This window comes from Chiloscyllium plagiosum, unplaced genomic scaffold (assembly GCF_037043375.1).
Source record: "Chiloscyllium plagiosum isolate Xiang-an unplaced genomic scaffold, Cpla_swu_hap1 HiC_scaffold_3, whole genome shotgun sequence".
Classification (NCBI taxonomy): Eukaryota; Metazoa; Chordata; class Chondrichthyes; order Orectolobiformes; family Hemiscylliidae; genus Chiloscyllium; species Chiloscyllium plagiosum.
The window spans coordinates 3,395,489-3,420,221 of record NW_028270141.1 but is presented as its reverse complement, the minus strand read 5'-3'; the positions used below and the strand labels follow the sequence as shown (position 1 = coordinate 3,420,221).

Below are 24,733 nucleotides of genomic sequence, written 5' to 3'. Positions count from 1 at the left end.
ATAACAAAATTTCCCGCAGGTCCTAACAGACAGGAGGCCAACTTTAAAGGGATAGCAGCATCCCAAGGTGGAAAGGAAGATCTTAGTTTTAGGGTTACACCCCTAGGTAGTATGTCATTGGAAGAATTGGTTTTTAGTTGTTGCTCAACAGACTATTATTCCCATTCCGTCTTTGCAGCCCAGGAGTTGGTAGCTTTAGGGGTTGAAACACAGGGAATAAACCATAGGGTCTACTGACAATGTTCTATTGTCATGTAGCCTCTGTTGCTTGGTTAGAGCAACCTGAATTTAGTTTGGGTTGGAGATGTAGCCATAGAACCTTAACTATTGCTTCACTACTGTACTGAATCATTTTGCAGTGAAATCCAAGTCGATCAACAAAATGGTACAGTTTGCTCAGGATGCTGGACTCCTAAAATATTCTAATGGTTTTTGCCAAATGTGTATGTAGACTACTATTCACAAGGCAAGTAATTAACATGGTGATGCAGTCTAAAATTGATGAATTGTTACATGGACTTGCTAAGGTTTAGGATTTGAAATTAGCTGGAATTAAACTATGCCACATCTGTGTGTAATTATGTCAGTGAGAGGCTGCTTTCTACTAGTATGTGGAAGTAAAAACTGGGACTGGGTATGAGTGAAACAAACATACCTTTCCATTTCAGTGCACCAGAGAATGTCTTCCTTCTCATTCATTAGGACTGGGAAATGCTGGTCTTTGCCCTGCTTGACAGAATTAGATCTAGTGGTGATGGTTCGCACTTTGTTGAACTAAAAGAAAAAAGTTATGCTTAAAACCAAAAGAAAATTGAAACAACAATACAAATCCTAAACTTAGTGAAATGAATATAAGTTTTCATTTTACAAAATAATAATGAGGAATTATAATATGCACAATTATTTTTATGTTTCATATCGAAACATGATCTCTAAGTTTCAAATCACTTTAATGTTCCACACAAACAGAAAACATGTTAAACAGGTGCAGTTTTCTGGAACTGAGCACATCATTAAATAAACAGATAGTCTAGGTTTGATATTTTCTAACCTGGTATTTTATGTCATTGACAATCAATGTTCATTGATAGGAAAAGGATCAATATGTTTGCCTAATTATAATTTTGGAAACAATACAATACTATACAATAATAATTAGAACCATCAAATCAAAATGAAGGCAAATGATTAATGTTGTTTCCTTTACATTATGGGTAGGGATTGGATCCTTTTCATAGAACAGAGGGCAAAACTTGGGAAAATGTAAATATGGGATTCTGAGGACCTAAAAACATTGCTGAAATCTGAACAACAGAAATATGGCACATAGTCAAATAAATAGTTATAAGTTAGAGATTCAAATGTGACAAAAGTAATGCTCAGCTCTGTCCTACAACCTTTCTGACTCATGCAGGCCAACATGTGATCTTGTGTTTAGAGTCATAAAAACATGGGAGAGGCAAACAAGTAGCTTTAGAAATACTGGTTGCGAACATTTTAATATTTTTACAATCCCTTTATGTTAGTATATATTTAAAGAAAGCATACTGTTAGGATGTTTATCAAACACAATGAATTATGAAAATAATCAAGAATTCATAATTTTGTGATAACTGGCATAGCAGACACCTATTAACTCCATTCCACAGCATAATATTTTGACTGTTTACTAAACAATTGAGCAAACCGAGTGATTATAATCAAAACAAATTGACATCTGGTATGGAAATACAAATATTTAGCAGCATGTGTACAAATCTTCCCAAGAATTTAGTGCCAGCATCATAGTATGATTCTTAATTTTAATATGCAATTTCTGTCCAAATTTCATTAATCTATGCAAGATGTTCCAGCAGTTAATGTCCTTTTATCTTCTCTAACACACTAGCAGAAGTACTGCGGGAAAGTTGGGTCCCTTTATAACCAGGCGTTAGTGGGGTTATGGGTAGTTGTCATGAATCACAATTAGAATGGTATTCCTTTTTCTTACCAGCAACTATACTGTTGTGTTGGTGGAACAACTGAAAGTTGTGCAACATTAGTAACTGTCACGTATTTGTATTGTGACAGTAATTGGTTACTGTACATTAACTTGTAAGTTCTTATTTCTCTGATATGAGATGTGCTGGACGTTAGTGAGCTGAGAGGCCTTCTTATTCAGAAATGCTGCTGCCTAGTGTCCAGGTTCCCTTATGGCAACATTGTACAGTCAATGATGCCCTGGCCATGAGGAAAATCAGCACTCCTATAAATCCCACACTTTCTCACAATGACTGCTGCGGTCATTCTGGTTGGAGGTGGGGGTGAGGTTGCACTGCTTAGCTCTGGCAAATGGGACATTGATGAGTAATCGAATGCAGCTGTTGAGTGGCAAGTGTGGAGAAGGTTTTTTATAGCAAGCTGGAAGAAGGCAACAGCAAACAGGTTAAGGACGTAATGTCTTTGACAGTCGCTGGTGAAGCATGGTTCCTAGTCTGCAGTCACAAGTCCGGTTGCAGGAGGTTCCTTAAATCTGCAAGAGTCTGCTTGAAGAGGAGGAACAGGCACTGCTCTTCAAATGGAGCCAAGAAAATGAGATTTGGACTGTACACCTTGTATTATTGGAAATGTGCCCTTATGAGTTTCCACTCTCACCAACCTCACCCCTCACTTTTTCTGCCATCCTTACCTGTTGCCTTTTAATATGCTGAGCTGTTGCTGATACTGAGGGCAGGATTTTCCCATGGCTGCTGGAAGTTCAGTGACAGGAACAAATGGAGGTCAGGCTCCAGCACTTGCTGGTGCAACCATTGCCCAATCATTCCAGAGGTGGCCTCTTAATTCGCTACCTTTACAACTCTGGTAGTCCAATTAGAGGACCAACAGCTCCAATGGGGAGGTAGTCACTGCTCAGATAAATTAGAGATCACTTCTGTCTGTACGTGAAGTTAAATGGCTCTGGGCAAAGCTGTAAGGAGCAAAGTGAAGGGCCATGGGTGTTCCCTTTCTTGTCCATACACCGATCAGAGTGATGTGAAGTATCTGGCTCAGTGATCCCCTAGCTTGCTACAAGGAAGCTGGCTCCCTAGAAACAGCAGCTTCCACATACAGTGCGGGAGCTGCTCCACAGGCTGCAACATTTCAGAACACAAACAGAATCATATCTAACTGGGGCTGTAATCAGTCCAACTGGCACACGCAGTCAATCCCAATCTCTACCTGCCCATGAGAAACTTCCCTGTAATGTCCCAAGGTGGCTCCTCACTAAGTTTCTGGATCAATCACACTCCCAAGCCCATAATCTTTGGCTGGACTATATTTTGCAGTGTACCTCTACCTTTAACAATAACTCTGGGAAGAATAGCACTCATGATAAGCAGATAAAACATATTGAAGGCAAGTAAGGTAAGCAATGTCAGAGATAATGACAATGAAAAGTGGAAAATCTCCTGGTGATCCAAAAATCATCATGTTACACAGATCCTTTGATCAAATTACCTGCAAATAAATTCCCCTTTAAATACTGTTTCAGTGGCTCTTCTGGGCTGGCAGGATTAAAATGGTCCATTATACTTCAGGAGGACTGCACTTCCATTTGTCACTGCATGCAGGTGACATTCAAAGAAATGGTCTAGTAACCCACTTAATTAAATACTATAGTTACTTTAAATATTTTAAATTCCCAGTCTCACTATTAATAACAAATACATTTAGATTTGAAGTCAAGGGCAAGTTTTCATCACTTACGAAATAAAATTTGAATTTTAATCTCTTAACCTTTGATGCTGTTTCAATGAAGCACAACATTTGCAAAAAATGGGTACAAAAAAGTTTCCTGAATGAATTATCTTGATAGGGTTGATATAAATATTGGTTCCAAAATCTTCTGCAGGCTAGGTTCAGTTGGTAGTATTCTTATCGCTGTATTGAAGTTATGGGTTCAAGTTGTCTTCACAATTTGCACACATCCTGATTCCCAATGCAATACTGCAGGTTTGCTATTTTGCGATCATTGATACCTTTCAGCTGAGGCTTTAGAACAAAGCTCTCGTGCTTAAACTTGTAGTTCCCATGGTTGTTACTACTCAGAACTGGGACAGTTTTCTGAATATCCTGGCAAATAATCCTCCCTTAACTAACAGCACAGATTAACTGTCTATTCATCATTCTGTTTTTAGATCGTAAAATGTACGTAAAATGGCTACAACATTTATAGCACATAACAAGAATCACCAGGCTTCAAAGTAATTTTTTTGCAAAAGCTTTGCGGCATTTTGAAAGTATTGATATGACCTATTATATACATGGGCCCTTTATTTTATCAATGGACAAGATAAAAAAAAAAGTATATTCCACAGTTTGCCTCTTGAATGCTGCCCATTCGATCCAAATAGGAGGTACTCAACTGGTGAAAACATTGGCATTTGAAGCCTTAATTAAAAATGAAAAGGTTGATGCGCCAACCAGAATTTCCAGGTTAACAAATTAAAAAACAAATTTTAGTTCAAACATAGAACATAGAAAAATACAGCGCAGTACAGGCCCTTTGGCCCTCGATGTTGCGCCGATCCAAGCCCACCTAACCTACACTAGCCCACTATTCTCCATATGCCTATCCAATGCCCGTTTAAATGCCCATAAAGAGGGAGAGTCCACCACTGCTACTGGCAGGGCATTCCATGAACTCACGACTCGCTGAGTAAAGAATCTACCCCTAACATCTGTCCTATACCTACCACCCCTTAATTTAAAGCTATGCCCCCTCGTAACAGCTGACTCCATTGTTGCCATTGTTAGGAAAACACACAAGTATTGGGCAAAATAACAAAACATTTAAAATACAAATAGAAGGAGCTCATTTCAAATCTGTAAGTCAGCTTGGTATGAGAAAATCCTTTGACAGTCCAGTTTTAATTTTTGCTTTCAAATGGAATATCATGTTATTAGAAAAGGCTCAACAGAGAATACAAGATTGAATAGCTACACACAGAGGACTTTAACTGTAAAGAGTCATTATGTAACCAAAAACTTTTCTTTCTTGTCAAGTGGTGACAAAAATTTTTAAGACTTCGGTTGGATTCTCCAAGTCTGAAATAGCTAAAGTTTACTGGTGTACACAAAATTCCTGAACCAGAAATCATTGATTCAAGATGAGGAAAATAAAATTACATTAGCTCTTCAGGTCAAATTTTGTGCCGAGAAGCTTGATATATGTATGTAAAGTTGCAGTTTGAAACCGTGGGAGGTTTGAGGTTGCTGGCATTTGAAAGGGTTCATTTAAAATGATATTGAGGAAAAGCTTTGGAAAGAAAGGGGTTTAATCATTTGTCTTACCCAAAATGAGTTGCTGAGATCTCACAGCAGCAGCCAGATTTTGCACAGATCATAGAGAAGCTCCTGGGAATTGGAAATGTGAAGGGGGAGGCACTTACTTGTGCAGAAGGTAAATTTCACTTTACAATGGTGGGATCAAAATTGGAAAGTAAGTTGGCAGTGGGTGAAAGGTGGTTTGTGACTCCTGACAACAAACAGTGAGAGCCTATTTTTAAACGGATTAGCATGTTACACACACTTGTTAAAACACTTGGTTATCAGATGAAATGCTACCATTGTGATTAAGTTGGCAGTAAATGGGAAACATGCACCTTCAGATTCATGACCAGTTAAAGATGGCATGCAGCAGGTGAGGTAGGCTTGCTGTCAGCTTTGGAATTAGTAGCAGCTGCTTTTCTTGTGTAGGGAATTTTGTTGGACCAAGGAGGCAAGACTAAGCCCATGAGATGGTTGTTTAGGAACTTGGCACATGGCTATCCATGGAAAGGATGTGGAAGGTTGGGGTACGGCTGTTTGTGGCAGGGAGGGTATTCATGGCATAGCCATCTGAAGGATGAAGGACTGGATCAGAGTCATTCAAAGAAGGATGATAGGGAAAGAGGAAAAGAGTTGGATGACACAGAAAGTTAATTTCTGTTGAAGGCAGTTCAAGCATGACAGGGGAGATCAAGCATAATTGAGAATAGGTCAAGGGTGATAGAACAACAAGATTGACAGTTGGCAGGTCTGGAGTATTAGGGAGCAGTTCAAGGTTAACAGTTGATCAAGGGTATTGGTGAGGTGGCTTGAAGGTCATAAAAGTCAGGATTGGGGTTTTGAAGGGAGGGTAAGCACTGATGGAGGGAAGGTCAAAGGTGACTGAGAGAGAGGGAGAGACAGACAGACAGAGAGGATAGGGTGATAGCTCCAGCTCCAGGTATAAAAGTCTGGCAAGGAGGAGTGGATGAAGTTCCAAATCCTTCCTTCAGACAGGCAGAATGATACTGCTGGCTTTCATGTGGAAGATACCTGTCTGGACGCTGCTTAAATACAGTGCCTTGCACCTTTGAACATCTTAACTGCAAGGTGATTTGGCACAGCCACCTGATCTGCTTCAGAGCAGAAGCCCTTCTCATTTGTGGTTTCATCATAATGACCCTCATCACCACAACATGATTCTGCCCTGGTATTGTACACATTATCTATTTATCATGAAATAACTGATATGCATCAATATCTGCTTTTCATTCAGATTATCAAAGTGAAAAAAATTATAGCTAGAGCTGAAGCAATTTCCTCAGTGTTGATCATAGCTAGTGCCAGTACAGCAATTACATGCTAACAAAAAGTGTGGCCTAAATAGCCTGAAAATTTTGAGTAGCTACTTATTGTTCCATCTCTGCCATTTTTCTTGTATTTGTCACTGCAATTGCAGTTGCAAAATAATCCTGGAAACAAAAAAATTATAAACATTAATTTGAAAGCTTCAACTTACAAGCAATTTACTGACAATAATTTGATTTCACTTAAAATACTATAATAACAATTGGGTATTATCTACCAGATCCCACCAGACCTAACTAATCTGACACCCTGAAAGCAGAACCCAAGCTAATAGCTAAGAATGCCTCAAGTGGTTCTTGATGCCACCTTTTTGTTTTCAGAAAGAGAGATTGTGCAAAGCTTTAACAATCTACCCAAAATACATGGGTCTCACACTAAATCATAAGTATTGATAGATCTGAATTTTTCACAAGTTCCCTATCAAAAATGGACCAATTAGAAATACTGCAATGTCATCGACAGGATTTTTATTATTACTACGTCAGGGACTGCTATTCATCATCATAATTCATCATCCAAACCCTCAAAGTCCAAACTTGCAGTCATCTTGTGTACCTCTGTAAAATCTCTCCTCAAATCTCTACCACTCTAAGGAGAGCAGCCCTAGTTTCTCTAACTTAGCACCTAAAATCTCCTGTCCTGGGAATATTGTGATAAATCATTTCTGAACCCTCCCAAGATGTGAGGGGTCCAAGTATTTGTTGTGTTGGTTCTTTGCAGGTTTGGAAGGTGCCAAAGGAGCTTTTGGTGAGATGATGCTGTACATCTTGCAAATGGTACACACTGTTGCTACTGTGCATCAGTGGTGGAGGGATTGGATGTTGAATCAAGAAAAGAGGGTGTCAACTGAGCAGGCTGCTTTGTCTTGCCTGCTGTCAAGCTTCTTGAGTTTTTGGAGCTGCATCCATCTGGGCAAGTGGAAGGTGTTCCATCACATTCCTGATATGTACTTTGTAGATGGTAGACATGCTTGGGGGTGACAGGAGGTGAGTTACTGACTGCAGAGTTCCCAGTTTCTGACCTGCTGTGTAGCTACTGCGTGTGTACGGCTAGTCCAATCCAGTTTCTGGTCTATGGTAACCTGCAGGATCGATAGTGGGGAATTTAACAAAGGTAATGCCAGTGTACATCAAGGAACACTGGTTAGTTTCTCCCTTGATGGTGTTAGTTATTGTCTAGCTTTTGTGTGGCATGAATGTTACTTGCTTGGATGTTGTCCATGTCTTGCTTCATTTGGGTAAGGGCTGCTTCAGTATCTGAAGTGCTGTGAATGATGCTGAACATTTTGTGCAATCATTGTGAACCATCCCCACTAATGACCTAATGACAGAGGGAAGGTCATTGATGAAGAAGCTGAAGACTACTGTGCCCAGGGCACTATGCTGTTCACAGCCTGGCATAATGCCTGTGGAAGAGATTACTGATCTCTAGCTGCTGCTGTGCATTAGTGGTAGAGGGGGTGATCCTTTGTGCTGGGTATGATCAATTCTGTCCTTGCTCTGTATCTCTAAGCAGTGTCACCTTCTGTGTCCTTAATAGGACCCATTCCACCTCAGAGCTCCCACTTAATATTCATATATTGGTTGAAGATTTTTCAGAAATCTTTTATGTTAATTGCCATTTACTTACATATTTATTTTTAGTTATACTTTCTTCTTCATTTCCTCTCTCAACCTATTGTATTTCACATCCACAGTACTTATATTAATTCTATGTCAGGGTCTACTATTCATTATCAAGTTCACCAGATTCAGCACCGGAATGGATAAAAATGCCAAACAGATTTGAAAATATCAAAATCCTCAACTAAAAACCAAATCTAGTCCAGAACAAATATCTTATTTTGAAACCTGCTATTACCGAGGTCAATTAGCGATTCCGAAGTTCTTGACATTAATCTGAGGATAATTGTTTCACCTTAGGTTGTCAACTGCTTGTACATTGTTGAGCTGCTTTTGCAATTCTGAAGAGTATAACATCTTAAGCGTGAAGGATAAATCTCAGACCTATGCATAAAATACAGAATCGCTTGTCTTGCTCACAGGCAGTCCGAGACATTTTAGTTAGGTCTGGTGGGAAGTTAGTAAATAATAGCCAAACAGAATCATAACATATTTTAGGTGAAATCAAAGTTATGTCAGTAGGTTGTTTGTAAATTGTAGGCAACAAGTTAATGTTTTTTTCCTATGATTATTTTGCAACTGCAACAAAGTGTGACACTGTTGAATCCAATGACTGGAATATAACAGACATTTGCAAGATTTAAGACTTTTACATATACCAAGCAATCAAAATTAAGAGTAATCTCCTATGATATTGCTTGCAATGAATGGAAGATATACTGAAGATAGATTTACATGAACAGGTGAAACACAGAAAAAACATGCTATACACAGTACTCATATGCACATAGATACACACAATTTAATTACACTGCTATAAGTAGATTATATTTTTAGTTTATAAATACTTGAAAACAAAGCTACAACAGAGCTGTTGATTGAAGAAGTTGACATAGAAATAAATTAAGGGCAGGAATAGACCATTTGACCCTCTAGTCTACTCCACCACTTAATGAGATCAAGACTGATCTGACTGTGACCTGAAAACTACATTCGTGCCAATCCCAGATAACTCTGACTCCCTTATTCATTAAGAATCTATCCACCTCTGCCTGAAGAACATTCAATAATCTGGTCTCATCGCTCTCTGGGGAAGAGGCTTCCAAAACCACTCAATCTCACAAGAGATAAAATTCCTCCTCATTTACATCTTAAAGGAAGGACACTTTATTTTTAAACAGTCCCCTAGTTCCACTCTTTTGCACAAGGGGAAAGATACTTCCAGCATCTGTGCTGGCAAATCCCATCAAGATCTTCTATGTTCCTCTTATTAATCTAAACTTTAATACATTCAGACCCAAACTATTCCTTACAAAGGAGGAGAAAGTGAGGACTGCAGATGCTGGAGATCAGAGCTGAAAATGTGTTGCTGGAAAAGCGCAGCAGGTCAGGCAGCATCCAAGGAACAGAAGAATCGACGTTTCGGGCATAAGCCCTTCTTCAGGAAGAAGGGCTTATGCCCGAAACGTCGATTCTCCTGTTCCTTGGATGCTGCCTGACCTGCTGCGCTTTTCCAGCAACACATTTTCAGCTCTATTCCTTACAAAGTAAACCTCCCATCCCAGGTAGTTATCAATTGAGTAAACTTTCTCTGACTGCTTCTAACACATTTACACTGTTTCTTAAGTAAGGAAATGAAACCCATACACAGTACTCCAGATCTGGTCTCACCAACATTCTACATAACTTCAGCAAATTATCTCTACTTTTATTTTCCATTTCCCCCTCGCAATAAACAACAGAACATTTGCCTTTCCAATCACTTGCTGTACCTGCATAATACCTTTTTATAACTTGTACTAGCTCATGCATATCCTTTTGCACCTCAGACCTCTCAGTTTCTCTTAATTTAAATGATATGCTGCTTTCCTATTTGTATTGCCAAAATGGACAATTTCGCATTTTCCTATTTGCAATATTTTTGCTCACCCACTCAACTTATCTATCCTCCTTTTTAGACTTATTTGCTCTTCACATTTTACTTAAAAAGTACTGAAGACTTGAGCTACAGAACTCCCTGTGTCTCTAACCAAGTTGTTCCAGTACATTTACAACACTGACATCTACTCAACAATGTTGCAAATTGCCCAGGAATGAAAAATGCAGGACAAATCCAATCAATTACTGTCTTATTAGTCTATTCTTGATGATCAGAAAGGTAATGGAAGGGGTCAGTGACAGTGCTGTGAAGTGGCACTTGCAAATGAATAATCTGCTCACTGATGCTTAGTTTGGGTTCTGCTAGGGCCAGGTGACCTTTGAGTTCAGTACAGCATTGATCCAAACATGGACAGAAGAGTGAATGCAAGAGATGAGTGTATTTAACATCAATGCTGCATTTGACTGTGTGTGGAATCAAGGTGCCCCAGGAAAACTGGAGTCAGCAGTCATCTGGGGAAAACACTGCTGGTTGTTGTCATACCTGGCATAAAGGAAGGTGCTGTGGTTGTTGGGGGATCTGTCATCTTCGCCCCAGGATATCATTGCAGGAGTTCCTCGGGGTAGTATCCTCAGCTCAACCATCTTCAGTTGGTTAATCAATGACCCTCTGATCGAGACTGATCTGATTGTGGTCTGAAAACCACATTTGTGTCTACACCTGAAAACCTCTGACATCCTTTTGTTAATGAAGAGTCTATCCATGTCTGCCTTAGGAACATTAGATCAGAGTGAGGATGTTCTTTTATGATTGCACAATGTGCTATTGCACCATTTGCAACTCCTCAGTGTTATATACAGAAAGATCTGGACAACACCCAGGCCTGGACTGATGAGTAGCATGTAACGTGCGTGCCACACAAGTGTCAGGCAATGACCATCTCCAACCAGGGAGAATCTAACCATCACTCCTTGATGTATAATTGTGTTTAGCAAAGTCAGATTTATTACTAACTGGTAACATCATACAAATAACTTAACTGCAGCACAGCTCAGCTAGCATCATTGGCTTGTATTCAGCAACACCATCGCCAGCCAGGTTCTGCATACTGTCCACAAAATATTTTACTTTCCTTTGAAATTCAAAATACACACACATAATCATCAGTCCTAATGCATCAAGCATGATATAAGCATTTTGCACATGTAGTGTTGCCCTAAGTATTACAGAAAACCAAATAACCATGCAGGAAATAGATGAATCAAAAGAACAACACCAGAAAACAAAATATTTTAAAACTAATCAATTCTGTTCAGGAGTTGTCATTTATGCATTTAATTTATGCATGGTAAAATTCCCAAAACGAAGTAAGTTACTGAATAATGATTATCATAATAACTTGTCCACTTCAATATCCTAAAGCACTTCACATTTGGCATTCAGGTTTGAATATAATGACAAGGCAAACGAAGGGAGCCAGCTGAGATCACTGCCTAAGTAATTCTTTTGAGGGTGTGGAAAAGTGTAGCATGGTGTGGTTTGCAGGATCTATGGCAAATTACTAAACAGACATTTTGCAGATCATAGACATGTATTCAAGTTTGAAGTTCATGATCTGAATAGCTTTCATACACTGAGTTATACTTTAGCTTACATAATGGCATGTTATTTAAGTTAATCAACATGGGTCTACTTGCACTTCACATCAGAATTAAGTAATATTTAATTACAGTAAGTTACATCCATTTATCCAGGCACAATTTGAAAACGAGCAACACATTATCCAGTATCGCTATAATCATTCTTTTCAGTGACCTCACATCATACTGTCCCCAAACACTGGACAGTAGCTAAATAGCTCTGCGATTCAGGAAAGGAAGGAGAGAGCAAACAGGAAATACAGACACCTGACATCAGTAAATGCTAGAATCTATTATAACGTCTTGGTCACTGGGCGTCCAGAAAATTATATTATTGGGCAGAGTCAACACTGTTTTACAAAGGGGAACAATGTTAAATAATTTGTTATTTATTTTTGAGGGTGGAACTAGCAGGGTATGAAAGCAAAAGACAAAGAATGTCTGAATTTTCAAAATAATAATTAAGATGCCACAAGAAGGTTATTTAATGAAAGTTAGGGGTCACAGGATGGGGAGGGGTTATAGATTAACATGGTTTGAGGATTGAGTAATGGACAGAAAACAGGGAGAAAGGAATAAATGGATCATATTTGGGTGTATCGAGTAGAACAATGATCAATGCTATTTACAATCATTATTAATGACTTTGATATGGATACTAAGTACAACATATCTACGTTACTGCTGATAAAAAGCCAAGTGGAAAATATTTAATTACATAAGCTCGGAAGAGGACATAAAGAGTCTGCAAAGAGATGTAGACAAGAATGCGAGTGGGCAAGATTGCAGCAGATGGAATATAATGTGGAGAAGTTGATCACATTGCAAGGATTGAAGAGAAAAGTAGAGTATTATTATTAAAAATTAGGATTTTGGAAATGTTGATATTCAAAAGAACACAGAAACATATAAAATAAGATCAGGAGTCGACCATTCAAGTCTGTTCTGTCATTCAATGTGATCATGGCTGATCATCAAAACCAGTATCCTCTTCCTGTTTTTTCCCTGTACCATTTGATCACTTTAGCCTGGGTGTCCTTGTACAAGGATTATGGACATTGATACTATATTTATTTCATCACATGTATCAAGTTCAGGAATATAATCACATGAAATAACCTTTAGAAAAATGAATGTGTGTAAATTCATAAGTTGAACTGAGTACATTGACATTCTATAAATATAAGGGCGAATTCCATGGTCCTTCCCTGTGGAGAGAATCCTGGGAAATTGCAGACATTCAGCCAATGAATTGCCAATGCTATTTCATAGAACGAGAGCAACTCAAAATATCAATATCTGAATAACTTAAACCATGTATTGCTTTTAAGGTTTATGTTTACCCACAAATAAACGACTAACATCAAGGGCAAATGGCTTTCAAAGCTAAATTTCCTTATGTTTTCTCCCAAATTCTGGGACACAGGAAATAGAGGGGGGCAAGACCAGCAATTCCATGTTCAGGCCTTTTTACTCACTGTCAAAATTTCTAGTCCATTTGTGGGAAAGCACACGGTACAATTGTTGAAATTATTGCATCCAAACAAAAGATTGATATCATATGAAGTAATTCCTCCATTTGTCTACTGAGGAACGTGGGTGCCAGAGATATCTGTGTAAGCTACTGTAATGTGAAAATCAGCCCACTGAATAAAAGAAGCAAAGTTTTCTCATCAATTTTATTGCAGTAGCGCACTAATGCCACAGCCATTCAATCTTCTGAGTTTCCTCTGGAGTATTGGAGTTGCAGGTTTAATAATGCAGGCATATTCCAATACATTCAAATACTGATAACTCCAGGCTTTGAGAGAGGCAATCAGGAATACATCCATAATGTGGGTAAAAGTCTACTCAACAGACTTCTAAAGAAATGTTTCATCGGATTGAAAAAGACAAAAGCTGAGTATTTGCATCTCAATTTGATATACTGACTAGCAAGCGCGTAAATATTGTTTAAACATCTGCGCAAGCAGTCTCTTTGTAGAGGATTACTTGGATACGATGTGGTATGTGCTATGATTGAATGCAAATCTAGTTTCCAAATCCAAGTTCATGTGTACTTGGTTGGTTTTCTTGGAGTGCAAGCTCAGACTGGCTTGGGTCACTATTTAGGAAGTGGTGCTTATTTAGCAAACATTTCTCACGGATTTAGAACTGTACAGTTTTTAAGATTTTCTAGTGATTTAACTCAGAATTAGAAAAGGCATTTTTTACAAGTTTAAAAGTTTAAAAGTAAAAAAACAGCCAACGACAGGAACGTGCAGAAACACATTTCATTCAGACTTCATAATAGTTTTTATTATTAATTGTGGAATGAAAATATATGCAACTTTAAAATGTAAACACACTTTAAGAAAAAGGGTTTCGCCTATCCTTTAAGCTTCTCATAGCACTCCCTGGTTGAGCAGGTTGAAAGGTGACCAGTTCCCATACCAGTCCACATTTCTATTCAGAAGTAAGCCAGAAGTGATCAAGAAACATCCACTCTGTGTGGAGGTTTCTATCTCAAAGGTTGATGTCCTTTTGACTGCACTCCTGAAATTGTGAACTCACTGTATTTTACATATAATGAAATTCTCATGCTCTTGACTGAATCATAAAATACGGTATGAAAAATCAAGAGACAAAGTTCAGAAGTATAATTATGGCACAACGGCACAGAAACTGGTACCCAAATACACCTTCACACAGAGTTGCTAAACATGGATTCCAGCCAATGATTCTCTATATGCTGAATTCACAACCTCACCTTGGTGAACAATAAGTTGCACCAAGTTGCTATCAGCAAGAAGGGATCAATGTCAGATCCCAGGAAAAGCAAGGTAGCATGTCTACTAGTTGAAGTTAAGGCTCATGGAAACCAAGGTAAATGAGAAGCAATCACAGTAATCTACTATCTGTTTGATAATTTAGCTTCAGAATAAAGCCGTTGTCTCACGATGTTCTCATTCTCAAGATCCCACAAACGGAGTGATTCTGTTGTTGTCCAGTATGAAATTAGTGCAGTAGCCTCTGACATTGCTGGACCTTCAAGAGGGTATGGTATCCCTTCCTCACTGAGAAGATGGCCTCATATGGCATATCTGGTAAGCTGTTTAACTTGATACAACTGTTCCTCATGGTTATTGGATGCTCATCTTCTTAACTCAACACCTACGCAGGGGTCCTTCAGGCAATTGTGCTTGGCCCCACTCTATTTCTTTTCTTCATCAGTGACTTGGTGGATGTCATCAAAAGTGATGTTCTCTTTGCTGATGAAACAACCCTCTATAGAGTGGTTACCTCCCCACCTGAAAGACAAGCAGCGACTGAATCACTGCAGGAATAGACAGAATTGGACAGTGGGCGGAAAAACGGTGTGTTACCTTCAACGCTGAGTAGATCAAGTCAATTACTCGGACAAGAAAGTCTAATGTAGCCCACCCACCTCTAATCTACAAGACTGTAAACTCAGCTTAGCTCCTTAGGTGGGAAAACTGGCAGATTTGAGTTCCTCAAGAAAGCTCGGCCCTATTTGTCACCAGCAGGAAACCGTTTGTTCTACAAAGCTCATAGCTGCCGAGTGATGGAACATTATTGTCCTATTTGGGAGGCTACAGACAAAATATGTTGCCTGTTGTTGGACCTAGTCTAGTCCAAAGCCATGCAGACCAGGGAAAGAATGAGAATAGCTTAGACCACACTAGAGTCCACCTTTCAGAACATTAGAAGGACGGAGCCAGACTGTCATTCTTCCACCCAGCCTATCCATGACAGCTCAGGCCAAAATTCTGCTTTTAAGCCAGGAACGTAAGATCTGCTGATTTGCCCTCAATATTCTGTATCAATTCAAACAAATTTGCACAGAATACAGCGGCGAAGCTTAACACACCGGTTCTCCTGCCTCTCCAGACAGTGGTCATCTAGAGCTCCATTCCTAATATGCAGAACTTCAAATGTACAAGTAACCATCACTTTTCGAACCAGGTTACAAAAGACTATCTGTCATTCCCGGTCTGGCCATTGGTACCTCAGAATGATTTTCCCACACTGTTCCCCAATGTCAATTTTGTAAGACATCTGTCCTTGCTACAGCTGCACCTGTTTTATGTGTCACCCAATGTATGAAGAAATGAATATTGATAGATCGATAACTCTCCTGAGAGACGGAAGACAACTGGAGGGAGAGTTGTCCAGATTCACCCTCCTGCACAGTCCACTGGTTCTCATGGGAAGGAAGGAAAGACGTATCAGTTCCAGTGTTAACATACCTCAAAGAAATGGGGAGAAAAGTTAGCGTTGGGATTAGTGCAGAGTGGGCAGTATTTTGTTGACCATCTGTTATAAATCTCACCTGGTATTCAGTTTTACTGAAGTCAATGGAACTGAATGCCAGGTTGGGCAAATAACAGGCAGCCAACAAAATACCACCCATTTGCACTCCTGCCAAAGATGAGTTTCTACACCACAGTGTGCTTTATTTTGATTTTACATTTTTTAAACAAAAATTAATGCAATTATTATTCTTGAACCAGGTCAACATTATATATGCCAACAAGGAAGACAAAAAAGAGAGACAGTCCTGATCACAGAATGTCAGCTGTGACTTTGGTTAAGTCATATTTTGTTTTATGGGAGGTACAGAAACCCAGTTTGAATGTAGAGGGAAAGCTTTTTGAAAAGTGACCTGGATTAACTCATAATTAAAGTGTCCAAAAGGCACAAAGGTCTTCGGTTTTTGATGTTTGCAGGTCAGAGAGGAAAATGTTTACGTCCAGGATTGATAAGTAAAGATGTTAGGATGGATGAAATGTGCTGGACTATTGCTTGATACCGATGGGGGATAAGGAAGCATTGTAATGAGATTAATGAATGATATAGTGCCCATGATATGGTATATTGTGGATAATCCCTGGTACAAAAGCCTTTCATAGAATCATTGAATTCCTACAGTGTGAAAGCAGGCCATTTGTCCCATTGAGTGCACACCAATTGTCCGAAGAGCATCCCACCCAGACCAAACCCCCACCTACATTTTCCATGACTAACCACCTAGCCTACAAATCCTTGGACACTACGGGCAATTTAGCATGGCCAATCCATCTAATCTGCACATCTTTGGAATTTGGGAAGAAACTGGAGCATCTGGAAGAAACCCATGCAGAGACATGGGGAGCATGTGCAAACTACACATACAGTTGTCCGAGGCTGGAATCGAACCTGGGTCCCTGAATCAGTGAGGCAGCAGTGCTAATCACTGAACCACTCCTTTCTTCACTGCTTTCATATATTCTTAACTTCTATTGACTTCAGCCCAAGTTTTAACATACAATGTTCTCTAATTTTCCCAGTATCAAAGAGTGAACTTCATTCTAATGGAAGTCTAGGTGCTTTAAACTCAGATAAGATAAATAAGTGAAATGCTCATCAAACTTGGTCTTACTCACTATTTTATAGAAGATTGTGATTTTAATAAATTTATATATAAACCAGGAGCTAAAGATACATTTTTAAAATTTTTGAATGGTTAATGGTGACAACAAGCTTTTGTGATGTTAGTTAAGACATGAGGGCTGAATTCCAGAATAAGTGCTTCTAATGAGGAATTGTGATCCTGGTTGAAAAACCGCAAACTGTAAATTCTGCTTTTTTTTTGTTTAAATAAATAGATGGAAAAATTAAGGGATCCAGTTTTGTTATGAGTGATGCCCTCAGAGAGGTGTCTAATCATGGAATCAGCTCTAATCGTCCTTCAAATATCTATCTCTAGTAAATGGTGACAAAACTGCACCTAAAAATGAATAGCTGATTCTGGCCAGAAAACAAACGATAAGAAGATAACACAGGATATTACTTCTAGTGGCTTCAGCCAGTTTGATCAAGTGAGGATTAAGTACCATACCACATTCAAACTGCAGTTAATGATTTCCAGCAATGGCCGAAGGCCATAGTTAATGAAATATTCTCCTCTCATAATGGAGTATTTGGAAACCAAAGTTAATACAGGTAGCAGATTAAAATTATATTACTGTGCATTTAAAAGGTTGCTTTTAATAACCATGGTTGGAAAAACAGGGATTGTCGATTCTTATTTCAGATTGGTTCTAATTGGATATTAATGTGAACTACTAACAGTTCTTTTTCCCTTAACATTCATTCTCACACTGACAAGAAAATTACAATGTGGCAGAAGTGCATATTGATATTAATCTAAGGATGCTGACACTGGGAATGTAGCACACCTTTCCCTGGAGTAACATATGACTCAAACCAATTAGCTCCTGGTTTGACAACAGTGTTGCATTATACAAAGATAAAGGACAGGAAATTCAAGGGTAAGTATTGTGAATGGTACGCATTAACATCTTTATGTAACTTAGGCTATATATTTCATCAATAAAATAGTAAAGCAAACATGATTGGGTGACACCAGACAAAGAGGTTTGCCTTGGCGCATGTTCATTTCCTATGATTGGTGTCACTGTTTTTTATGTAAGCTTCTCATTATAATTTTAGCGAAAATTCAGCAATTATTGAGAAGATTTATTTTTAAAAGCAAATGATGCACACTGACACCAAAGAATGGCATAAACAAGCAGCCTAGGCAGTGTGAAGAGCTGCAAACAAATTTCAAAGGATCAGATGCATTTCTTCCAATAATTTTAAAGGTTTTTTTTTTGACTTGGAATAACAGAAATTGAAAATTCAACATGATTCCATAGGTTGTAAAAGCATGTTTAAGTACTGTGTTCCACACAGGAGAAATACCTAGGTGCTAGAAATGGGGATTTACAGCAAAGAATAACATGTTTCCATATTCAATGTTGAAAGATGCCAACTGAAGAGACAGGTAACAGAACTGTAAAATACCTACTGACAAAAATATTCCTTAAAGGCATTTTAAAATAGTTTGTTTAGCCTAATTATCTTATATTCTCTTTTGACCATTCACTATGGCTTAACATGATCAAAAATTTAAAACTTTTCCTGGTTGAATGCTGACAAATTGTACTCAATTTGTATAAGATACTATTTTAAAAGCTGAATCTGGTCTTTTTCTTTTTATCTCCAATAGAATCTTTATGGAATAGAGTGAGATGACTTGAAGTGAAATAATTACATTTCTGGTTTGAATTATTTTATAAATTACAGACCATTAAATAGTCTGCTACTTAAGTTTCCTTTTTGTGTAGCAATACAAATACATTAGATGAATTAGCTGTGGTCTCAGCTCTTATTTCTCCTCTCAGCTTGCATACTGTATGGTATTTGATCCAAGCCTCATGAACAAAGGGCAGGAAGCATTTGGTTGAGTTTAATCAAATAGTAATGATGCAAGGCTGAGTGCCTTTAAAGCAGCATCAATAAATAAGATTTTTATTTTTATTTAACTCAGAATAGATTATAATGTGTAGCTGTAAAGTATATAAGACTTTTTAAAACACTGAGTATAAGTCTGTTTCAGAAGGGGACACAACAAAGTGATTATAATCCATTGATGAAAAAATGAGTCTCTAATTTCATACAAAGTTTGACCTCAATCTATTTCAGCAGCATTCACTACCTTTATCAGATCTCTGTTCCTCTAACTGATAACATCTGATTTTGCACAAATGGGCAAGTATACATTAATTCATTGTTATTTGTCAACCGACATGAATATACTTATTGTAATCTCTCAACCACTTTCCTTCACTATGTTGGAAGTGGTGAGAACAGCACAAGAAGATAGTTTGAAAATATGCAGAGCTTATCTGATTTAATATAATGAATGAAAACAGGAAATTTATTCATGTCAGGGAGGAGAAATTCCTGTTCCTTTAGAAGGAAAGTTTGACTCAAAACATCTGCTTTCAAACTGGAAATCCAGATCTAAAACCAGAAGACTAAAAGACATGGGTAACTGTACAGATACTTGCCTTGAAAATATTTTTGATTATAGGGTAATACAGCAATTTAGCACACAAACTGACTAACTAGTAGAAAATCTTCAATGGGCTGGAGAATGGTCATGTGATGCTGTGCAACTAGAATGCTATTAATGAAGATTAAAGCATATATATTCTTTTTAACATACATCACTCACTTTATTGATTGCATGATAGTGATAGTCCAGTTATTACACTAAGCAAGACAGTTAGGGTTGGCAAATATTGTTTAACATTTACTTTTAGATTGAAAAAATAAGAAAAATATTTAATTTTCTTTTGTATTTAAAATAATGGTCTGCAAAGACAGTATGCAGCATCTTCACATATTTTCTAATATATAGGATTCATTGGGATCATGGAACTCTGTAGCCAAGCAGAGTGACAGGTGGGGGTAGTTTTAGTCTAACCTACCTAATAGAAAGCAACAGAATCAGACTGAGTGCCCATGATTCACTCCCTCTAACGTTATAAACTCATTGCATGTAAACAGAAAGTAAAGTTGGTTGAATAGAGTGTAGAATTGTGCATTAGTTTTGCACCAAGCAGGGTTAGATTAAAATGACCTTCCTCAGAAACTTTGTTTAGTATCCTCAGCACACTGTGTCTGAAGAAGTAAATTAAGCTGTGTGTATGCTTGATCCAATAGTCTTCAGTCTAATGACTTTCCAATATTTATAAGAGTTATCATTTCCTGCCTGGGATCTCCCAGATGGAGGAAGGAAGAAGCTCAAATACTTTATTAGGTAGCCGTTGAATAGCTATGTGGTATTTCTACAAAGAAAGATTTCCTCATAGCAACCAGAAATAGATAGTATTGGTAGAGAAATAGGCCATGTGCCTTATTATTTTGATGCATTAGAGTGTGTGAACTGTGCCACTTAAAACAGGTAGAAAATTTATAAAATAAAGCTTACAATTTTTATCATTTTAAAACAACCATCTGAATGGCAATAGATTAGCCATTTTGCAAGCTCCCCTTCAATGGTTCATTATTATACAGTGGATAGAAAATTACGTTAAAGATCATTTGCACTAACCTTTGCTGTCCTGCCATGCTCCAGACATGTCTGAAGATCAAGCTTATCATTATACATGGCAACCAATGGTCTAAAAAAGAAAGAACTGTTAGTCGGTTTGGCACAATCAGAATTAAACTTGATTACATTGTACAGATGGGCATAAATTCTAAAACTGTTGACACTTTTCTGATTTCACAGGTCACGAATATTTATCTGAGGTATGGAAAAAGCTTCCTATGTCTTTTTTCTTTGTGCTGGTTGACTTTATCTAACTGCTGGTCTATCAATGCCTCATTTCAAAATTGTCATTCATTTTCAGATTCCTCCATGGTCTCATTCCTTCCCATCTACTTGCTCCTGCTTTAGGCTCGAAGTTCATGTGTTCCTCCAGTTCTAGCCTCTGGTGTATTCTTAATTTTATATGATTTATCATCGGTGATCAGGCTTTCAGCTGGTGTGCCTTAATATCCACGTCTTTGACCAGGCTTTAGGACATCTGCCTTAATAGCACCTTCTGTAATTTGATGTAACCAATGTTTTAGTACTCCATTACTTCATTATTCCTAAGTGCCTTGGGCTTAGGGCTTTTGTTGCATGAAAGGAACTATATAAATGGAACTTTTCATTGCTGTACTTTGTTTCTCTTCAAAAACTTTTCCTTTTAGCCCTTTCTATAAGCTTTAATTTCTGGTCTCCTAATTGATACAATATTAAATTGCGCTGTGTACTGTCTTAGGTCTTTTGCTATAATTAATAGAGCTTCAGATCTGTATATTTACCTTTGAAAATTTTTTAAAAAAATTTACATCAATGTCGAAATTCCCCTAAAAGAATACAAACCTCAAGGAATGAGGGTAAATGATTTGTTTTAATGGCCACCCATTCCAGGTAATTTGGTGTTGGGAATTATTGAATGATCACTACCATTGTTTCTACATGAGGAAGGTGTTTGAATCCACGTGAAAGTACTGATACATCTGCCTCGTTTCAGTCAAGCATCAGCTATTTGAATCTAAAACATTTAAAACTAGAAGCATTGATTTGGACAGGTCCCTTGCTCTGTCCACTTTTGAAAGCAATCCAGTGCATGATAACAAGAAATGACCAATGTGCATTCTCAAAACATAATAATGTCTTTCTTAGTCAATTGGTGGAGGCAGTATGTAACTGAGCTAAGGATCCAGGTTCAGTCTCTGCTAAATTCTGAATTAGCACATCTCAGCTACGGAGATGAATCTACATACATATCAGCATAACCAAAATTAATTTTTATTATGCACAATAACCAACTTCAAAAAATATTTTTGATAGAGATACATCATCTTATTGAAGACCCTAAAGCATTCAGCATTTGTTGCACCCAACATTTCACACTAATCCTTCTTTGACTCTATCACATCACAATGACAAGTGCTAACAAGAAAATTTATTTGGGATTCTTCTTCAGGTACCTTCATCCAAATTCTAGTCCCTTTGAGGAATGGTGAGGAAGCAATGGAAGGCTTTTCCAGCTGATCAGCCTGTTTAACTGTGTTATAAACGCTATTTCTTAATCAACCAATCCTGTTCGACATGTGAACCGAGAGATTCTGGCTCAGAGGTTGGGACCCTTCCACAAGCCTTGCCTAGATTTGTTCATTTAGCTGATCCTTCTTTGGAATTTAACCGTACAAAAACCCAACTTCTTCATCTTAACCAAGAACTGATACTTCTGACTTTAATCTCAGTTCAATACTTAACAAAAAAAGAGTCCACTGGTTCAACCACTGCCTTGTTTATGTGAACCAACCCTGAGCTGACATCTGTTGGAACTAGAAAGCTGTAAATCTACAATGAAAACGGAAAATACTGGAAATACTCAACAGGTATGGCAGGGTTTGTGGAGAGAAAAACAGAGTTAACATAATAACATATCTCTCCAGATATTAACAAACCTGCTGAATACTTCCAGCACATTCTGCTGACATCACTGTCTAATTAGATGAAGTCACCTACTAAAAGCTCTATTTTATTCAGTTAGGATCTAATTATTTTATTTTTAAATATGATGACATCTGTTTCCACTGAATTTTACATTTTTATTGTAGCACATTTCCCTCGACATTATTGGTGTCAAAGATCAGGCAGCTGATAAAATTATAAAGTTTCACATGAATTCTTTAACCGACTTTGATTATTCAAATCCCAAATCTATTAAAATGCATTAATAAAGATTCAGTGATGAAAGCTGCTAAATGAAACACAGGGGAACCAAAATTCAATATCTTCAAAAAGAAGTGATGTGGATTAACCTGATTCCTTTCAATCTAGTGACATTGCCAGAGGGATGGTAAAGTGTGTGATTACTGATGTTTGAGGAAATAAGATTGCATGACTAGTCCTACATTAAATGTGACAATAACTAAAAACCCAATCAGTAAGGGCATGTATTGGGCTTTGTTTTAATTTATGATGATGTATTGGTATCTCTCAAAATAACAATATTAATGGTTCAAGCCTAACTGCCCTTGAGAAGGTAGTGATAAGCAACTCACTAAACTGCTGAGGTCTATGTTGCATAGGTATTCCATGGTGCTGTTAAGTGGGGACTTCCAAGTTTTTGAAGGAACAGAGATATATTTCTAAATCAGGATAGTTTGTGCCTTGGGGGAGCACCTGAAAGGTGACGGGGATTCCAAGGACTTGCTGCCTTGTTTCTTCTAAGTGGCGAAAGTTGCAATTTTGGAAGGTGGTCTTGAAAATATTTTGGTGAGTTGCTGCCTCAGGTTGAAAGTTTGCTCGCTGAGCTACAAAGGCACATACTGGAATTCCTACAGGCTTGGCATTCAAACCAGAACTCCATCAATAAACACATCGCTTTGGACCCCATTTACCAACCTCTGAGAAAAAGAACTGGAAATGATATCACCCACCTTAACAGACCAAGGCACACAAATAGGAAGCAGGACAGAACACCAACACTTCACTGCAGACTCACTGATTATGTTTTCTAGCATGGTGATGAAAGAGCTGAAAACAAATCTTGCAGCTCAGCGAGCAAACTTTCAACCTGAGGCAGTGACCATCTTCAACAAGAATATAAACATCTGCCCTTGACTATTTGTAAGATGCACTGCAGTGGTGTCTTTGATAGTGTTCAGGAATTCTTGGGTGGAGTGAATGGAATAGTCTGAGGTATTTCAGTTTTCAGTGGAGTTCCTTAGCTAGTCTGTACGTCTGGTTTCATTTTCTGGAGATCTGTCTTGTTAATTTGTCCTGATTTATGTGACACAGTTTTCTAGTTGTGGAGTCTGGTCTATCGCCACCTATTGGTAAGTGCCAGTATCTGCGAGCAGCGAGTTTGCCTTTTCAATGCACTGTATTCTGTTCAGGATGATGGTCATGCGCACTTTGTCTGCAGATAGGATTACAATGTTTCTGTATTTTCTGAGTCCTTGAAGGGCTTTCCTATCTTATGTGCTGAGGATGTTCCCTTCCTTCTTCCTGCTGAGTGTTGATGCAACTGTCTGTCTGATAGACTGCTGGGCTTCTTCTGTGAGTCCGTTGACTTTCAGGATTTATTTTAATGCTGCTAAAAAGTCCTTTCTGCCCACGTCTCCGCAGTTGTAGTTCATCCCTCTTACTAGGACGGCTTTTTCCGTGGCTGTTGACCGTCGGTCCGACAGGTTTTTAATCCAAGCTTCTGAGTAGTCTGTGTTCTTCTTTTGTGTGAACTTGTTTAGTTTTCCCTGTAGGGATCATTTTCTCTGTTTACTGTTCTTTGATACTGATGGCTCGTTCTAGTGTGTCTGTCCATTCATGGTCAGTCGCGTTGGTGTATAAAGTTGTTTGGCGTGAAATTTCCCGACTGTATTTGTGGAGTTGGTAGTGGGCATTATTAATCATTTCTCGCAACATTCTGCAGCCGTTCTGTTCTGCTTTTTTTTGGCTAATGGGGTATTGAGTGGTGGTTTGTATTTAAGACATTTTGGTAGAACCTGTTTCCTGAGGCATTCATGCAGGAATTACAGTTGTTCGCGGGTGGTGC

General features: G+C 38.2%; 1 protein-coding gene across 12 annotated transcripts in view; it reads right to left on the bottom strand.

Moving 5' to 3' along the window:
- Positions 1-24,733, bottom strand: part of dnmt3ab (DNA (cytosine-5-)-methyltransferase 3 alpha b) — a 627,694-nt gene that overhangs the window by 21,190 nt on the left and 581,771 nt on the right. For 10 of the 12 annotated variants that reach the window (XM_087977018.1, XM_087977035.1, XM_087977038.1 and 7 more), the window contains 2 exons: positions 20,725-20,794; positions 656-774 (listed from right to left, as the gene is read on the bottom strand). In XM_087977018.1, the coding sequence (XP_087833144.1) occupies positions 656-774; positions 20,725-20,794 (189 nt within the window). Of the gene's footprint in view, positions 1-655; positions 775-13,478; positions 15,068-20,724; positions 20,795-24,733 lie in introns of those variants that run through there. The other 2 variants (XM_087977039.1, XM_087977040.1) reach the window with 2 other exon arrangements.